The sequence below is a fragment of the Vanessa tameamea genome, chromosome 27 (genome assembly GCF_037043105.1).
Source record: "Vanessa tameamea isolate UH-Manoa-2023 chromosome 27, ilVanTame1 primary haplotype, whole genome shotgun sequence".
Classification (NCBI taxonomy): Eukaryota; Metazoa; Arthropoda; class Insecta; order Lepidoptera; family Nymphalidae; genus Vanessa; species Vanessa tameamea.
In genome coordinates this window covers 3,647,790-3,665,662 of record NC_087335.1, presented here as the reverse complement: position 1 = coordinate 3,665,662, position 17,873 = coordinate 3,647,790, and the positions used below count along the sequence as shown (strand labels likewise).

The 17,873-nt window shown below is 33.7% G+C and overlaps 1 protein-coding gene across 1 annotated transcript in view; it reads right to left on the bottom strand.

Annotated features, from left to right (window-relative positions):
- The window catches only part of LOC113392055 (sperm surface protein Sp17), a 186,189-nt gene extending 168,853 nt beyond the window's left edge, over nucleotides 1-17,336 (bottom strand). The window contains exon 1 of the mRNA XM_026628288.2: nucleotides 17,170-17,336. Within this exon, the coding sequence (XP_026484073.1) occupies nucleotides 17,170-17,251 (82 nt within the window). The 5' untranslated portion in view covers nucleotides 17,252-17,336. The remainder of the gene's footprint in view (nucleotides 1-17,169) is intronic.
- Nucleotides 17,337-17,873: the final 537 nt, after the last annotated feature.

Sequence of the window (17,873 nt, the reverse complement as noted above, 5' to 3'; positions counted from 1 at the left end):
TATAATCCGAGCATATTCAGATTACCCTTTTTCGATAATTAAAAGGCTTAGAGGGAATTACAACGCAACTGCATTTCGTTTTTAACATACACACACACAAGTAATATAACTCGGCAACTTTTATATTACGCTTCATGATATAATATACCTTGAACTTGGATATTATTAAACTTTTTTATGAGACGTTAATGAAGTATAACATACATAAACATAATCAGCCTGTAAATTTCCCACTGCTGGGCTAAGGCCTCCTCTCCCGTTGAGGAGAAGGTATGGAGCATATTCCACCACGCTGCTCCAATGCGGGTTGGTGGAATACACACGTGGCAGAATTTCGTTGAAATTAGACACATGCAGGTTTCCTCACGATGTTTTCCTTCACCGCCGAGCACGAGATGAATTATAAACACAAATTAAGCACATGAAAATTCAGTGGTGCCTGCCTGGGTTTGAACCCGAAATCATCGGTTAAGATGCACGCGTTCTAACCACTGGGCCATCTCGGCTCTTAATGAACCAATATCAGGATTATTCATGAGCGTATATTCAAACGATTATTTCACAAATTAAATACCTCTTTAATAAAACGAACTAATTACACAGATGAATTCACACAAGTCATCAATATCGATTCGTTTATACATCACATACACAAACACATATAAATTACTGAATTTATTACAAAAGAATAAAGATAATTTCGGAAATTAACGATTCGAATGTAACCATATATCCAAGATGGCCGTCCCGCTACAATCGACGCGACGCTGTACTAGAGCGCTCTCTACATCCCATAGACACTCTTTTCCGACAAATATAAAATACAAATCAGATTAAGAAATAGCTACTGTTTACGTCGTGGCCGGGCAAAATGATCACAATAACGCAACATTACACCTACGAATCGCCATATTATTATTTATGCGAAAAATACTCAAAAACTCGTTTCAGAGATTTTTTTCACTATAATTTACTATATAACAAAATGTGTTAACTGCAAATTTTGCACTAAAATTTCAATATTCAACTGCAAACTTAACAAAGATTTAGAATTAGAAACGAATAGTAATGTCGTTTGAACGTTTCAGTATTATTCATCGCAGCCGTCTCTCAACATTAAATTTTTAATAATACTATATAGAGTAGATTTATATCAGAGAATAAATCGCTCTATTTCAAAACCTATACTCTATATTGTTATGAAATATCTCTAGAATATATTAATATGAAAACAAGCATTCATTATAAATTATAATTAGTCATTCCGACAAGTTTCTCATGTAGTACTAGATGCTACAGAAATATCAACGTCGTAGCATTGTGCTACGAGATATATCAAATTATGTAGTCCACGGTGCTCAAATTTACATTGCACTGTGAGTACTGGTTTTAGGCAACGGTTTTGTTGAAAATGACGATATAATATAATGTGCCTATATTTTATACAACACTATAGTACAGTCATTTCGTGCTCAAAAAGAGGGTTACCCTTCGCACCGACTAATTACAAAAATAGCGCTATAAAAATTTTTTTTGAGAATAACTTCGTTCCGACTCATTTTACGATGAAAATAGTTATATAATAAATTAAACTAGAAAAAAATCCTAAAAATCATTTTATTACCTTTTTTTTGTAAAATCAATAACTTTGGCGTACGAGAGCCGCAAAGTCCACTCCAACACGCGTTTTGGTTAAATAACTCATTTCCACACCCCGAATTATCACAGAGACATGGTTATCTGTCCTGGTTTCGATCGGGTATAATAATGGTCAACATAGAATATTAAGGATATTGAAGGACATTTTTTTTAAACATTACCTCATTTTATTAAAATGCGTACTATCAAATACAATTTCAATTTATTTTTGCTCTGTATTATTTTTAGTTGACTTCTAAAAAGAAAGAAGGATATCGGTTCGGCTTTTTGTGTTTATTCCTCAGTATATTCTGACTTTGATGATTATTTTCAATAATCACCAAAGTAATTTTACTAATTTTGGCAATCATCTTTCATTAATATTATGTTACGTACATACATATATTTCATAAAATACAGTCTACTGTTATTAAAAAAAGTGTTGCCATTTATTAAACGATTTAATTTATTCGTCTTTAATAAACATGAAGTATAACGAGCCAATATAATTTGCAGTTGTAAGTTGTAATTTGTTATATTGCGTGTTCTAGTCACATGGCCTAGTGGCTTTGAGCACGTGAGCGCCACTGAGTTTTCGTGTACTTGATTTGTGTTTATAATTGATCTCGTGTTTGGTGAAGGGAAACATCGTGAGCGAATCTACACGCGTCATATGTAAATAACCTTGAGCAGTTTGGCCATAATAAATCCCAAAACTTCTCACGGAAAGACTTTGCCCAACAGTGGAGTAAACACAAACTGTATTACAATTTAGTTTATATTTTGCCAATCCTTTCCAACCTTAAATGTTGAAAAAAATCCAAGATTGTTGTTTACAAAATAAATTCTTAATAACCGACAAAATTTTAAGTAGATTACATTATAAATATATGTGTCAAGGGAAGTGAACTGTACTTGTCTGTTTATTGAATAAGTAACGTTTCAATTGGAACAACTCAACGATCGGAAAACAAATAACATTGTATAGTGATGCGTGATTTGATAATTCTGCACTTGTAAAAGACAAGCTGTGGGCAGAAAAACTAACATAAGCACACAATATCATACCATGTGTCTGTATTAGAATGGAAGTTTTTGGATACAAACAATCTCCTAAGATCGATTGATATTAAATATTAAATATTGGACAATATCACATACATTACTCTGATCCCAATGTAAGTAGCTAAAGCACTTGTGTTATGGAAAAGCAGAAGTAACGATGGTACCACAAACACCCAGACCCAAGACAACATAGAAAACTTAGGAATCGAACCCGGGACCTCGGAGTGGCGTACCAATGAAAACCGGTGTACACACTACTCGACCACGGAGGTCGTCAATTGCTTCACAATAAGATCTATATAATGTATAATTTAGATGAGAAACTTTAATTTAATTAGTTCTATATTTATCATAGTTTATTTTGTGATAACATTAATAATTAGCTTTGACTGATCCGTTCATTGTTGTGAATCATGTGATTTGTACTGAGGCTTATAAAAGTTCCTTATAGAACATTTTTTCCTGGACTACCAAGGTGTTAAGGTATGATACAATTTTGTGATATAGTATGATTGTTATTGCTTGTTAAATTATTGATAATATATGCAATTATCGAGATACAAAAGTTCAAATGTAAATATTAATTAATACAGTATTACGATTACTAACAGCTATTATAATGTTTTAATATTACCTTAAAATATTATAAAGTAATAAGGAAATATAAATTCTTCTTAAAATATTCTAACGTAATGTGTTAATTCACTATAAATAAATCTAACAGGCATGCCTGAGAAGACTCTTTAGTGTTATTTCATGTATTACTATAATAATAATATATTAATATAAACGAAACTCTAAGATTATATTATTCTTGTTCCTTGACGTGTGTTCCTTGACGACCACATTTTTTTTTCAATCTACGTCTTCACACAACAACTACATCAAACGGCGTGAAATCAATACACGAACTATTATTTGTTATCAGTGGAAAAAGAATGTTATTTTAAGCCTGATCTTTTTGTATTTTGTTATATCCTTGACCGCAAAAAATTATAACAAAACACGTGAAACTGTTAAGCGTTTTTTACGTAACGTTACAATAGTGATGTAAATTTCGTTGAAATTAGACACATACAGGTTTCCTCACTATGTTTTCCTTCACCGCCGAGCACGAGATGAATTATAAACACAAATTAAGCACATGAAAATTCAGTGGTGCTTGCCCGCTTGCAATGCGGTGGTACCTTCCCAGGCGGGCTTGCACAAAGCCCTACCACCAAGTAAAACCAATAACGAAAATTTATTACTATCTAGTTTCCGGCCACGGATTCGCCTGCGTTTGAAGGATACTAGAACTGCTAGGTACCAATAGTATTCTATACCTATAAGATTTATTATATAACGAATACATTAGAAAAAACGTAACAGTAAACAATCCAAGTTCGACGTATATTAAATTCCGTACTAGGTGAACTTCATGACGGTAGGAACACATTTATCGATCGAGTTTCATTTCAAAAGTTACATTCCGCTTCCATAATTGTTCCGGTAATATAGTACATTGATTTTTATGTTATATGAATTAGAATATAAGTGTGCCTGTGTGTGTATGAGTTTGCGCGTGTGTTTGTGTGTATGCGTGGGTGACCGTGCGCGTGTGCGTATGTTAGAAAGAGATAGCATATATGAAAATAATGTTATATTTTGTTGTTAGTTGGGCTGAATTGTTAAATGAAATCCGATTTCAACAATTTTTCAGTATCATACGCTTAATACTTTAATAGGGGTAGTTTCCACTTATAAATACTTACAAATCACTTTCAAAGCAGAAATTGCTTTCTATAATTCAACGCAGGCGAAAGTTAAAGGAAACTTAATTGCGAGCACTCAAAGAGTTACGGAAGCCATCTTAATTCTTAGCGGGTTCGCACTATTGCATCTCAATCAGTTGGAAGTAGAGAGTACGCTTTAGTACCGATCGTGAGCGCTGGATCCGGTTTATTGCTTTGGAAAAACTTACCAGTATTATATTAAATTGAAAACAGTTCACGGCGAGATTAAATCGAATATTTTTCAGATTGAAATGTTGAAAAGATGTCATTTTTTTTCTTTCGTTTATTTCGATTTTCTGTACTAGTATTATGAAGCTGAATTTGAATGTGCTAATTATTACGATATTAAGTATCAATACAAGTTTCAATTTGTAGGTTTGTTAGGTGAAATATTGAATGAGAACTATTCTCTTGTTTTACGGATTGATTCAGTTTCGATGACTATGTATTTTTATGTATAGTACGATCTTATTCTATAACCAGGATTGGTTCCAGACGAAGGACCTCATAAACGATCAAGCTCGAAACCTTCTCCCCAAAGGGAGAATAGGCCCAAAGCCAGCAGTGGAACACTAACAAACTGCTCCTTTTTTACTAAAATTTAAATATGGACATACACTAACAAATGTACAGACATTAACACCTTTTAAGACACTCCGTATGATTAGTTACCTATTTGTAACAAGTTCATGATGTAATTGTTTTAATAAATCATTTTGGAACGGTATAAGCAATTTCATCTTACAAAATTCTCAGAATAATTGTAGTTAAATATTCTCATGTTAAAGTTTCACGGTAATTTGAGTAGTTAGATATGAATCCAAAACGCGGATACAAAGAAAACCATTCTCTTTGTGATATTATACGAGTTTATTTGCATGTTAGGCAGACGAAGCGTTACTTAAGTTAACTTCATTTAACTTGTAATACCTATCTTAAGTGCTACACGTTCTAGTTTTGATCCAGGACAATTTGATAACCATATATATACGACTATACTGCATCTTTAGTTTAGTAGCTAGTTGTAATGCCGAGGTTCTGGGTTCGAACTTTAGAGCGGGCCGAAAAAAAATTATTGAGTATTTTGTCAAAATAAACTCGGAGTCTGCAGGTCTAAATTGCGTACACTCCCGTGCCTCGAAAAGCACGTGAAGCCATTGGTCCTGCGCCTGAACTCGTTCTGGGCATGTCAGATGTTCCGTCTCGTCGGATTACGAGAGGGTATAGAGTGCATCTGTTGTTGTGCACACACATGTGCACTCTAACATGTCCTGCGTAGTCGGCTGGTCTCCCTTGAGGTGACCGAAGATGGTCAGGACGGGTCATCATCACTATCATCATCATCATCAACAAAATCATGTCTACGATTACATAAGAAATTAACACTGTCTTCATAATAAATAACGCTTTTTATGAATTCCATATTGAAAATAAAATATTTAAGCTAGCACCTAGTGTTTATAAGATCAATTTCCGCCCGCGTTTCTAGGGAGGGGGGTTTAGTCTATATAATTTTCATTACCTAAGGTGTACCTTGTAAGCAACGTGTACGCAAATGTAGATATATAATAATCGATTGAGTAGTTAATATATAAAATCGTAACTAACAAACACACCTACGTGTTCATTATATTTGTTAGGATTGTAATTGAATTTCAATTGAATTCTTAATCTAATCATTTTTCGTTTCTCATCAATTGGTCAACCGATTTTGATTTGTCTGTTCACTAAAGTTTTCATAAAATTTTCAATATTTATTTATAGTTTATAGTTCATTTTAGACCACTTCACATAGTATATATACACGTCAAGTCAATTAATGCTATGTAGTACACATTTGTATGGGTGACGCTCGTATTTAGAAGATGTCTTAGTGTGCGTGAGATGAATAATAAAGACATAGTAACACCAAAGGAAAATCTTTCTTATATATTAATAGCATTAACGGATTTCTATCCCAGTGATTATGGGACGATTGCTGTATATTAAAAATCGGTTATAAGTCTCATTTTGAAGAGCTCCAGCAGATTTGAGTAGATGTGAAGAAAATTAAAGAGGATTCTTGATTGCAATTTACTAAATTCTTACGATTTAACAAAGAATTAATTTTATAGAGCGGAAAAAGTTACTTCCCGGTTAGAGAGAGGTACTACGGCTGTATGAGTAAAAAAATGAAAAATTAAACATTCTAAATGAACTAATGATATTAAAAATTTCATTTAAAAGAGTTTTCATCGCCAAATGTAGATGAGTGACTTGCAGTTTACAATGAAATGAAATCAAAACAAAACCAAAGTTGATTTCTAGGCTGAATATATAAAAAATAAATTGTACTTTACTGATATAGTCTGTAATTAAAATTGTGCAAAATATTAACAACTGAAATTCGTGTCGATTCTTCTCGGTAGAGTCTACTTTCTAAACTGAAATCTTTAAATTTAATTCAACATTGTAACATGACGATTCAAAAGTGATTTTATAAAACTATTTGAATAAAGAATGTTTTTATTTTGATTCAAAGTGCAGATAAAAATTGAAGCATTAAATTTGCCTCATTTTTTTATTTCCAAATTATAAAACATCTTAAGATGTAAATTATTAATAAGAACAAAAATACGCTTTAATTATTGAAAACACCGTAAACGTACAAAGAAGTCGTACTAATTAAAAATCGGCCTCAAAATATCTCACAAGAATGAAAGTGTCATTCATTGTTCCGGATCTTCAGGGTGACCTCTGTAAAGGGAACATGACGAGTACTACCTCGCATGAGATAGCGAGGTGGCCTGAAAATATACCCATCTGCAATTTTTCAATGCTGTTTTTACGATTATTAAACTTGTTTAGCCTACTTGTATGTTTTAACTATATCAATAAATTAGGAGACGTTTTATTTAGAATGCTTAACTGAAAAAGACGATTAAATCAATAGTACATTTTTACTAACAAATACCAGATAATGCAGCGTATTTTAGAGGTTTAAGCATAATACATGGTAAAGCACGACGTCTGCCGACGGCTTTGCTTGTGTTTACGTAAGCTAACTTACCTAACTTATCCCCCCCACCGACTACGGTCTGAGCCGAGGTGCGATCTCATAGGAGACACCCTCAGGACGAACGTCACTCTCAAGCCCGAAAGGGTTCACCTTAAGGCAGAGTATTAACACTCGCCCCAACGTTCGGTGACGCTGTAAAGCAGTAGGGCTAACAGCACTACTTCAAACAAGATACAAAAAAAACCTAACTTATAATATTATTTTAAATTATTTTATCTTCGCTAATAGCTGTGAAGTAAATGTGTATTAAAAAACAACTATTTTTAATATTACTGATCGATTTCACAATCTTTAATTATAATAAAGTTAATGAAATAAAATAAAACCTACAGAATTATGTAAGAGCGCCATCTATCGTCAACTTACGCAACTATTTTGTTTCAAATCTCAAGAAGCTGGCAAAGTTTTTTTAAATAACCACTAGATGGCGTTAAACACAAATATGGACTAAATTTTAAAGTCTAATGTTATTTTGTCGAGTACCTAAAACATATTTTGCAATGCCGGCAGATGGCACTGGCTTGTACATTTTACTGAAACCAATACATCTTCTGATATTTGAGCAGGGTTGGACTAATATATTGGGGCCTCTAGGCAATGTACGTCTCGGAGCCCTTGTCTTGTACTATTTTTTAAATTCTAGAAAGATATATTATCTACCTCAACGCAATTAAATTTATATAATACGAGTTTTGTCCTTTTTCTATTACAAAGGCCTTAACTCTATTCAAATATATTGACAAAGTATTGGCCTATATTGGTTAAGTATTTTTTCAGGTTGGCATCTCAAAAAAAATGTTTTTTATGGTAGGGCTTTGTGTAAGCCCGTCTAGGTAGGTTAGTCTACCGCCAAACAGCAGTACTTAATATTCTTGTGTTCCGGTTTGAAGGGGGATTGAGCTAATGTAACTACAGGCACAAGGGACATAACATTAGTCCCCAAGGTCGGTGGCGCATTGGTTATGTAAGGAATGGTTAATATTTCTTACAGCGCCATTGTCTATGGGCGGTGGTGACCACTTACATCGGGTAGCCCATTTGCTCGACTGCCTAACTATAGGTATCATAAAAAAGACCGTCTGCTCATTTATCACATTAAATATACATATAATTTTTTGATTCAAACAGTACATCTTCTATACATATAATAAAATTGGAGTGTCTGTTTGTAATATTAAAATAACCGCTTTTTACTAAATGCATATGTATGTATACACGGTACATATACCAAAAAAACATTTATTACAATTTTTGTCTGTCTTTTTGTTGTTAATTGTCTGGCTGGACCGATTTTGATGGGACTTTCACTGGCAGATTGCTGATCTAATAAGGAGTAACTTTTATTTTAGAATTATATACAAAATAATAATAAAGTCACGCTGTAATATAGTAAAATCTGCGAGCTGAACAATAACTTGTTTGTTAAATTCAAACGCGCACGAAGTCACGGGCACAGCTAGTTTTAAATATTCGTAGTCGTAAACAACGCAATAACTTACAAATTAGGGGAGTTCCTTTCCTCAGAGATCATCAAATCGCAAATCACATTATTCATTTATTATTAATATTATTTGCGTGGGGATAAACGTAGATCATGCCCGAAGCCTTACACCCCGTATTTCTTGAACAATGTAACCGTCCATATATATATAAAATTGTTTACAATTGTTTTGTACGCTCAAGTTATTGTAGGATAACATGTTAGATATACTAACTGTGCCCACGACTTCGTGCGCGTTTGAATTTAACAAAAAAGTTATTGTTGTAGCCTAAGTTACTCCTTATTACATAAGCTTTCTGCCCAGGAACAAACAAACAGACAAAAATTAAAAAAAAAATGTTATTTTGATATACTATGTACCATGTATACGAATTTAGTAAAAAGCGGTTATTTTAATATTACAAACAGACACTCCAGTTTTATTATAAGTAATATATAAGATTCCCACATTTTATAAATGTTTGAAAATGTCTGGTTGAATAAATTATATTAAGGTTAAGATAAGATTTTTGATTTCGAGATTTTTTAAATCATATATCGCTGAGTCATAGCGCCGCGAACAATGAGATCTTAGTGTTTTGTTTTTAGTAAAGGTGACTCACATGTAAATGAATAAGACTTATTATTCTGTTAACAGATTAAATTGAAGATCATAAATCGGAGATAGTATCCATTGCTTTTCATATAGGACGAATACGTTGTAATTGTATATGATTATTACATGTAAAGTATTATTATTATTGATGAAAAAGTGTTGCAACTAACTTAGTCGATTCCGTGGAAAAAATAATATTTATTCATTTATTTGACATGATATTTTCTTTTAACGTTATATCAGACGGTTCATTCGAGTGAATGTTCTTTTGAGTGAATGATTAATTTTTCTTTCATTCCATGTTCACACGGCTTAGCTGGAATGACGTAAGAAAGAACATTTATCCGTAGTTTCTTTCAATATGGCGTCGAATGAAGTCGTGTCTCTTGGAATAAGTTTAATTTGTGATCATTTGATCAAGGAGCTAAAAAGAAACATTAAGAAAAATGCGTTCGATACAAAATGGCCAAATCCGAGTGAACGTTCACTCTGTGTTCAGACTGTTCATTTTTCGTTCATTCGGAGTGGGAATGAAAGATGCCGAATGAATCGATCCAACGTCGTTGGATCGGTTCACTAATAAATTCATTCGGCACTTTTGTTTCACTTTGTGTTTAAACGTGTCACTTTGAGTGAAAGATGCAAAATGAAACACGAAAATTAACAAAAAATTAACCGTCTGATTCCACCTTTACATTACCATATTTTAGAATGATCAGTAAGCCAGTGTACAAAAAATCAAAAATATATTTTATTGAAATAGGTTTTTATAGAAACTTACGTTATGTCATTTTACAGGATTACATTAAAAGTAAATACTATCACGGGTTCGGAAACTTTTTACCACTAATGAAACAAAAAAAGTTAATAACCCTTTAAGAACCGATAAATATATTGTTTAAAGATCAAGCACGAATGAAACACTTAATCTGGACGAATGTAATTAGGTAACTTTAATTGAATAGGCTTTCTTGCTGAACAAGAAGATTTCGACTTTAATCCGCTACAGATACGGAGTAAATATTCGTGTTTCAAATTTCCGTAACACGTCTCGAGAGAGTCTTAATCTTAACAATTCCTTCAAATTCCGAGACATAAATGAATAGTACTTAAGAGATATCATAGATTAAAAATCTTCACACTTTCAGAGCGGGCAAGTTTTGAAATATTTTTCTTCGTCGTTGAACATGCATCAATTATAATCACTGTTGGGCTAAAGATTGGAACTAATCCTACCTCATTGTTCCAACGGGCTTGAGGAAGATTTTCATAAATATATAAACGATACATACCACTTATCAAAAGATCGACGTAACTATCGGTCCACATACATAAACGATACACACAACATACAACGATACGTTACATACCTAAACATAGACGTTCATTAAAAAAAGATTTTTGGAAATTTTAACTTCAAAACTTTACCCGTACGAAGTCGGGACAGATAGCATGTTTCATATATTTCCGTGTCGTATCCGTTAGTCTCAATTGATTTTTTTTTTTCAATAATTTACAAAGTTTTATTAATTTTCATCCTATATAATCATACCTAGACCTACTTATAACTTTAAGTAAATACTTAATAATATAGTTTGTGTTCTTAATCCGACTTAGATAAGCGTCTTGGACTCGTGGAAGATTTCACGAAAAATAAATTGACGTTGTAAATAAATATGAACCTTTTATCCTTACATACCAATGCGTCACTAACTATAGGAACTAAGATGTACCTAATGCCGGTAGTTACACTGGCTCACTCCCCCTTCAAACCGATACAACAATACTTTTTTTTTTTATGTCATTGGTTGGCGGACGAGCATATGGGCCACCAGATGGTAAGTGGTCACCACCGCCCATAGACAGAGGCGCTGTAAGAAATATTAACCATTGCTTACATCACCTATGCGCTACCAACCTTGGGAACTAAGATGTTATGTCCCTTGTGCCTATGATTACACTGACTCACTCACCCTTCTAACCGGAACACAACAATACAGAGTACTGTTATTTGGCGGTGGAATATCTGATGAGTGGGTGGTACCTACCCAGACGGGCTTGCACAAAGCCTTACCACCAAATAAAGTATAAGTATAACCACCACTATAAGTATTGCTGTTGTTACACTATAAACCACTCCTGTCGAGCTGAGTGTAATACTCTATAGTCAATATTATCAAGCAAAAACGGTATTTATAACTAAAGGAGATAAATTGGGGGTGAAAATTAGTATAGAAGTGATTTTTGAATGTTAGAAATATGGCAATCAGTATTTAAATATTTGTTTAAATTAACAGCTTGTAGGTATCCCACTGCTGGACTTGCTGCTCCAGGTTTGGCTGACCCGCTCTCCGTTTGAGGAGAAGATTTGGAGCTTATCCCACCACGCTGCTTAAATGCCGGTTTGTGGATACACATGTGGCAGAATTTCATTGAAATTAAATACATGCCGGTTTCTTCACTGCGGAGCACGAGGTGAACTATAAACATAAATTAAGCACATGGAAATTCAGTAGTGCTTGCCTGGTTTTGACCCAGCAATGATCGGTTAAATTGCACGCGTTCTAACCTCTATCTCAGCCATTTGTTCACGCTTAAGTTAACACTGTTAAAGTGTTTTTGAAAATCCACCAACTAAGAGGTTTAAATTTAGAATCGAAGTCTGCCTAGAGGTTCCTTTAAAGTTAACGACGTAATAGGGATACGTATCAAGTAGAGGCTTGAGCAAATTTCCGGGTTTGAAAACGAGGTAGCCATAATTATTATTTTAAGTATTTAAGTTTTGTTTATAAGTCATCTAGTACGCGCCGGCAAAGAATAACATAACGTTTACACCCAATTATCCACTTACCAGCACTAGCGTGCGTGGAGGAACAGGCTCTAAGCCTTGTCATTGGAGCCCTGATACTCTCTTTCTGAGAGATTTATCTTTGTGATATATGTATGTAGGACGAGTATGAGATCCTCACTGCCCATAGACATTGCACTGTAAGAAATATTGATGTACAAATATTTGACGACCTCCGTGGTCGAGTAGTGTGTACACCGGTTTTCATGGGTACACCACTCCGAGGTCTCGGGCTCGATTCCCGGCCGAGTCGATCTAGAAAAAGTTCATTAGTTTTCTATGTTGTCTTGGTTCTGGGTGTTTGTGGTGCCGTCGTTACTTCCGATTTTCCATAACACAAGTGCTTTAGCTACTTACATTGGGATACTTACATGGGGGACCACCCAGATATCTGATATTAACGTAACTTTGTTTAGTCCTGTTACAGATTTTGAATAGTTCATATTGATTTTTCACATTTCACTCGATATCAACTTTGAATTTGATGTATAAAATCGAGGTGAGTTTAAGTTCTCATCAATTCAAGTTACAGAATACCAATACGATTTTTACAGAATAGTATTTCTATACTTTAAGTTTGTTAGTCTTTACATAGTATAAAACCAAGTCGCTTACCGCTGTCTGTCTCTATGTATACTTAGATCTTTAAGATTACACAACGGATTTTATTGCGGTTTTTTAAATAGATAGATTGATTTAATAGGAAGGTTTATATGTATAATACATGCCCAATATAGTAAAGAAACACTGATTATTTTAGAGGTTTCTAAAGTGATGTAAATAAATACATTTTTTGCGCTTACATTGCAAACGCTGGCTGAACAATACGAGATAGATTAAAATAATGTACAACACTATTGTACACCTCAAAAAAGTCTTCAAAAAAGTCCGCAATGATATATGTCTATCTCTTAGGGATAACCCACAATACCAATTTTTTTATCCTTTACTTTTTACGAGAAATAATGGCTAATATTTTCGAAGCTATTTTAAGCAATTAATCATTAATCCTTATCCAATTAAGTACCTTAAATACATTGTGCATTTAATATAGATCAATATAGCCCTTTTACTATGATAATGACTGAGAACGTTGTAAGATATTCTGTAGTATATTTAATATCAGCATTGCACCCGTGCGAAGCCGGGGCGGGTCGCTAGTATGATATAAATACTAGATGTAATGTCGAGTGCTACTGATAGTTTTATACAAGCGAAAAACAAACAACAAACAATACCGGATATAGTTTTCCGAACCCCTATGTTTGTTCGGGACGTCACGTCCACTGACAACTATTATCCCTTCCTAATTGAAATCTATGGAACTCATTTGCAATTTATAATAAGCTATTATATATATATATATATATATACTGTATGATTAAATACATCATAGTATTTTCAAGGACTGACATTTTCTCACTGCTCGACTAAGGCCTCCTCAATATTTGGGAATTTTTGTGAAATAAATCATCCCACACATTCAATTTTCCTAACAACGTTTTCCTTGGCAATCGAATACAATTAAAAATAAATAAATCATTATATACTCTATTTATAAAAAAACAATCTTTATCTATTATTAAATGTTACAAAGTGTAAGTTTGAACGTCTGAACTTGTATTTATAAATCCTACGTTGCTAAAAGCTATCGCCTTATTATATTTAAGGCAATGACTTTTAGGACGTCGAAGGTCACAGACAGCTTTGATTTGAGTCTGTTCATTGCCGCGATAAATCCGATAGAGTAAGGTTCGATATAAAATATTAGTTTTTATATATATAAATATATGTCTGTCGAAGGTATATATCCCGCGTGGACGTGTAATGCGATTACTTCTGTCTGGCGAAATAGTTTTACATTTCTCAAAATAAAAAACATTCAACTTCAAATCTGTGCAACACTTAAGTTATTTATTTGCATATATGTGTTTTTTGTATATAAAAAGGGAAAGACCAGGTTATTTTAAGATTTAGATTTTTCGTACGTTTTCCTTTAGAAATGTAATTCCTTTATTAATTTCAACTTTGCACCCCTACTGGGAGAAAGGGTCAACAGAAAGATGGACAGACGGACACCGAAGTGATCTTATAGGGGTTCCTTTATTCCTTTAGAAGTACGGAACCCTAAAATGTATTGTCGGTTAAGATGCTAACTACTATATACCTCAAAGTCCTGAGTTCAAACCGCGGGTCGAACCAATATAAAAGTATTGTTTTTTCTAGACATTATTTTTAGTATCAGTTCTAAATCTGGTACCAATATTTACCTTTACACACCCGTGACTCAGATAGCACTGCGATACAATGTCCGTCAAAGTTTTTGACTGAAAAACTCTTTTTTGTATATTCTAAAAAGGCAGACGAACTTATCACTTAATGTTAAGAAGATATGTTTGCCCTAATTCACTGGAATTTGGGAAGTATAAGCAACTAGTTACACCAACAACATGTAAACAGGAACTCAGAATTTCACTTAACCTTGTATTCGTTTTGCTTTTGAAAACGGAAACTCGTTAATAATACGTAACGATAATGACGTCAGATAAAACAGTACTTCATACAATTTCCAATCGAAATTGATGACAAAACGTGACTTTACTTAAACACTCCATCCCTTCCAAAGGTTCCCAATTTATTGTGAAACTTGAAGTGTATAATTTGATAAAGATACATTTTATACAGCATATGTACTATGTTGGAACCTTTTCAAATTAATATCTCATATCACTTTACGTTTATTTATGTGTTAATTATATTTTTTGCACTTTAATTAGAGCTTGTATGATTGATACACCTTGGGAATAAAACGATCGCCTCTTGGCTATTTATTTTCATATTATATTTGTTAATAATAAAAACGTCAAACAAAAGAGACTCTCTGAGTTTCTTTCGCCGGTTCTTCTCAGGTCAATGTATTATATTTTCCGTACCGCTGTTAGAGTTTCATTTGACAATCAATAGATATTGAATAAAGGAATTTTATTTGTTTTGTTTTGTAATTTATCCCTTACTTGTGAACGAATAGCTAGTTAACGTGCTTGAGTAGAGAATTCTGCCAATTCGTAGTAGTTGAACGCAGAACATGTTGCAAACTGAAGTAAGTTTTGTAGGAGTAGTCGAGGAGTTGAAAATTTACGTAATCGTATTTTTTTATGACATAGGTAGGTAGACGAGCGAATGGGCCACTTGAAGGAGGCGCTGTAGGAAATATTAACCATTCCTCACAGCGTCACTGCGCCACTAACCATGGGAACTTAGATGTCCCTTGTGCCTGTAGTAACACTGACTCAGTCACCCTTCAAATCTAAACACAACAGTACTGAGTACTGCTGATGGCGGTACAATATCTGATGTGTGGTTGGTACTTAACCAGACGGGCTTGAACAAAGCCCTACCACCGAGAATCCTACTGTTATTGAATCAAAACGAAATAAGTTTTCTAGAAAATGTAAATAAATATCAACGAAATTAATACCAACTAATTTACAGAAACATTTTGGTACGAAGTTAAGTAATAATGAACGAACGAACGAATCTAATTAAACTAATTTAATAACAATTTTATTGCCGTTCCTCTTTCCTTGAGTAAAAATAAAGATTTTATCATCTTCAGTAATGAGTTATTTAAATTCAAAGGTGAAAGGAAGCGATTATTTATTTTGTCACGAAAATCAAAATCATACTTTAAGTTATTCAAGACGGCAGAAGTTATTTTCTCTCTCTCATATAAACATAACATAATCAGCCTGTAAATTTCCCACTGCTGGGCTAAGGCCTCCTCTCCCGTTGAGGAGAAGGTATGGAGCATATTCCACCGCGCTGCTCCAATGCGGGTTGGTGGAATACACATGTGGCAGAATTTCGTTGAAATTAGACACATGCAGGTTTCCTCACGATGTTTTCCTTCACCGCCGAGCACGAGATGAATTATAAACAAATTAAGCACATGTAAATTCAGTGGTGCCTGCCTGGGTTTGAACCCGAAATCATCGATTAAGATGCACGCGTTCTAACCACTGGGCCATCTCTCTCTCAGAAACTCAGCAATTAATCTTTTTTAAAGATTTAAACAACAAAATATTAGTTAAATACAATTATATATAATACGCATATCCTGCTCGAAAGTCACCAAGTATTATCTTGTTATGTCAAAATACATTTTTTTACATTACTTTGCACGTTGAACAATAGGACGGTTTCCTTTGATTTGATTCTCAACTGGATTTGTCAGTATTATATTGTCAAATCAAATATGTATTTTATAAAGCTGAACTTTATAATAAAGCGTTTTCGAATCGTCAATATTTAATCACTACCGCCGTCTCGGAAAGCAGCCTCGAGCTGAAACGGCAAGAACCTTGCATAGTTACTCTTCAAATAAACAGATTTACAATGTTATTTACAATTATTGTTCAATCGGTCCTGTGACGGAACCCGAGACTAAATCCAGACGTTTTTTTTTTTTCTAAAAAGTATTCTTTTAACGAATAATAAGATTTATTGATTAATTTAGTCTTTTTAAATTTGTCAAATGATAAATTGATAATTGTTTCCGGTATATTGTATTATATATGCATACTAATACGTCTAATTGTCTCAGTGAGTATTTTGGCGGTGATCTTAAAATATAATTTATGAATTCCTCATACAAATTCAATCATTATTTCCTCTTTATTCTACACATACCTGTTTTCGTGTTCGTTTGATTTTCTTGTGCATCTTTCTCTTCTTTCGTTGACTTAGCGTCTGAACTCGTATTGCAACCCATATTGATAAGTTTTAACTAACTTAATCACTTTTTGTTACACAACACAACACTTCCCTATAAGAGATCGTCACTTAGAACTTTAACATAATTGGCGGGGCCTTCGCGTACACCTGCAACAAAAATAAAAATAACTTTAATCATTTCAATATAATAATAAACAGAACGAAGATGTTCGACATAGCGGCCGGTCACATCTGTCGAAGAACCGATAGCCGTTGGGGAAAGAAGGTTCTAGAGTGGAGACCGCGCATCGGCATGCCTATTGTAGGACAATCTGTGGCACAGTGGAATGTTGATGCACAGAAGGGCCGAAGATCAGGCTTAATGACGCGCCTATGTCCAGCAGTGGACTGATAGTCTGATTATGATGAAAAAATCAGGATCACTATTAAGTTTACGATGTACTTATTTTGTTTGATTAACCGGACTTTGATACATAATTAATGACCATTTACAACAAAACAAAGTACTAAACAAAGCGTTGAAATTGTTTTTGTATTTATTTTGTTGATATACCAGTTTGATCGTTATTAAAGAACAATTTAGACGTTTATGTCCTTTGGGTGACTATTTTAGTAACGATGTTCTTTAAAGCAGCTTATAGTAAAGTTAGCCGGCAAAT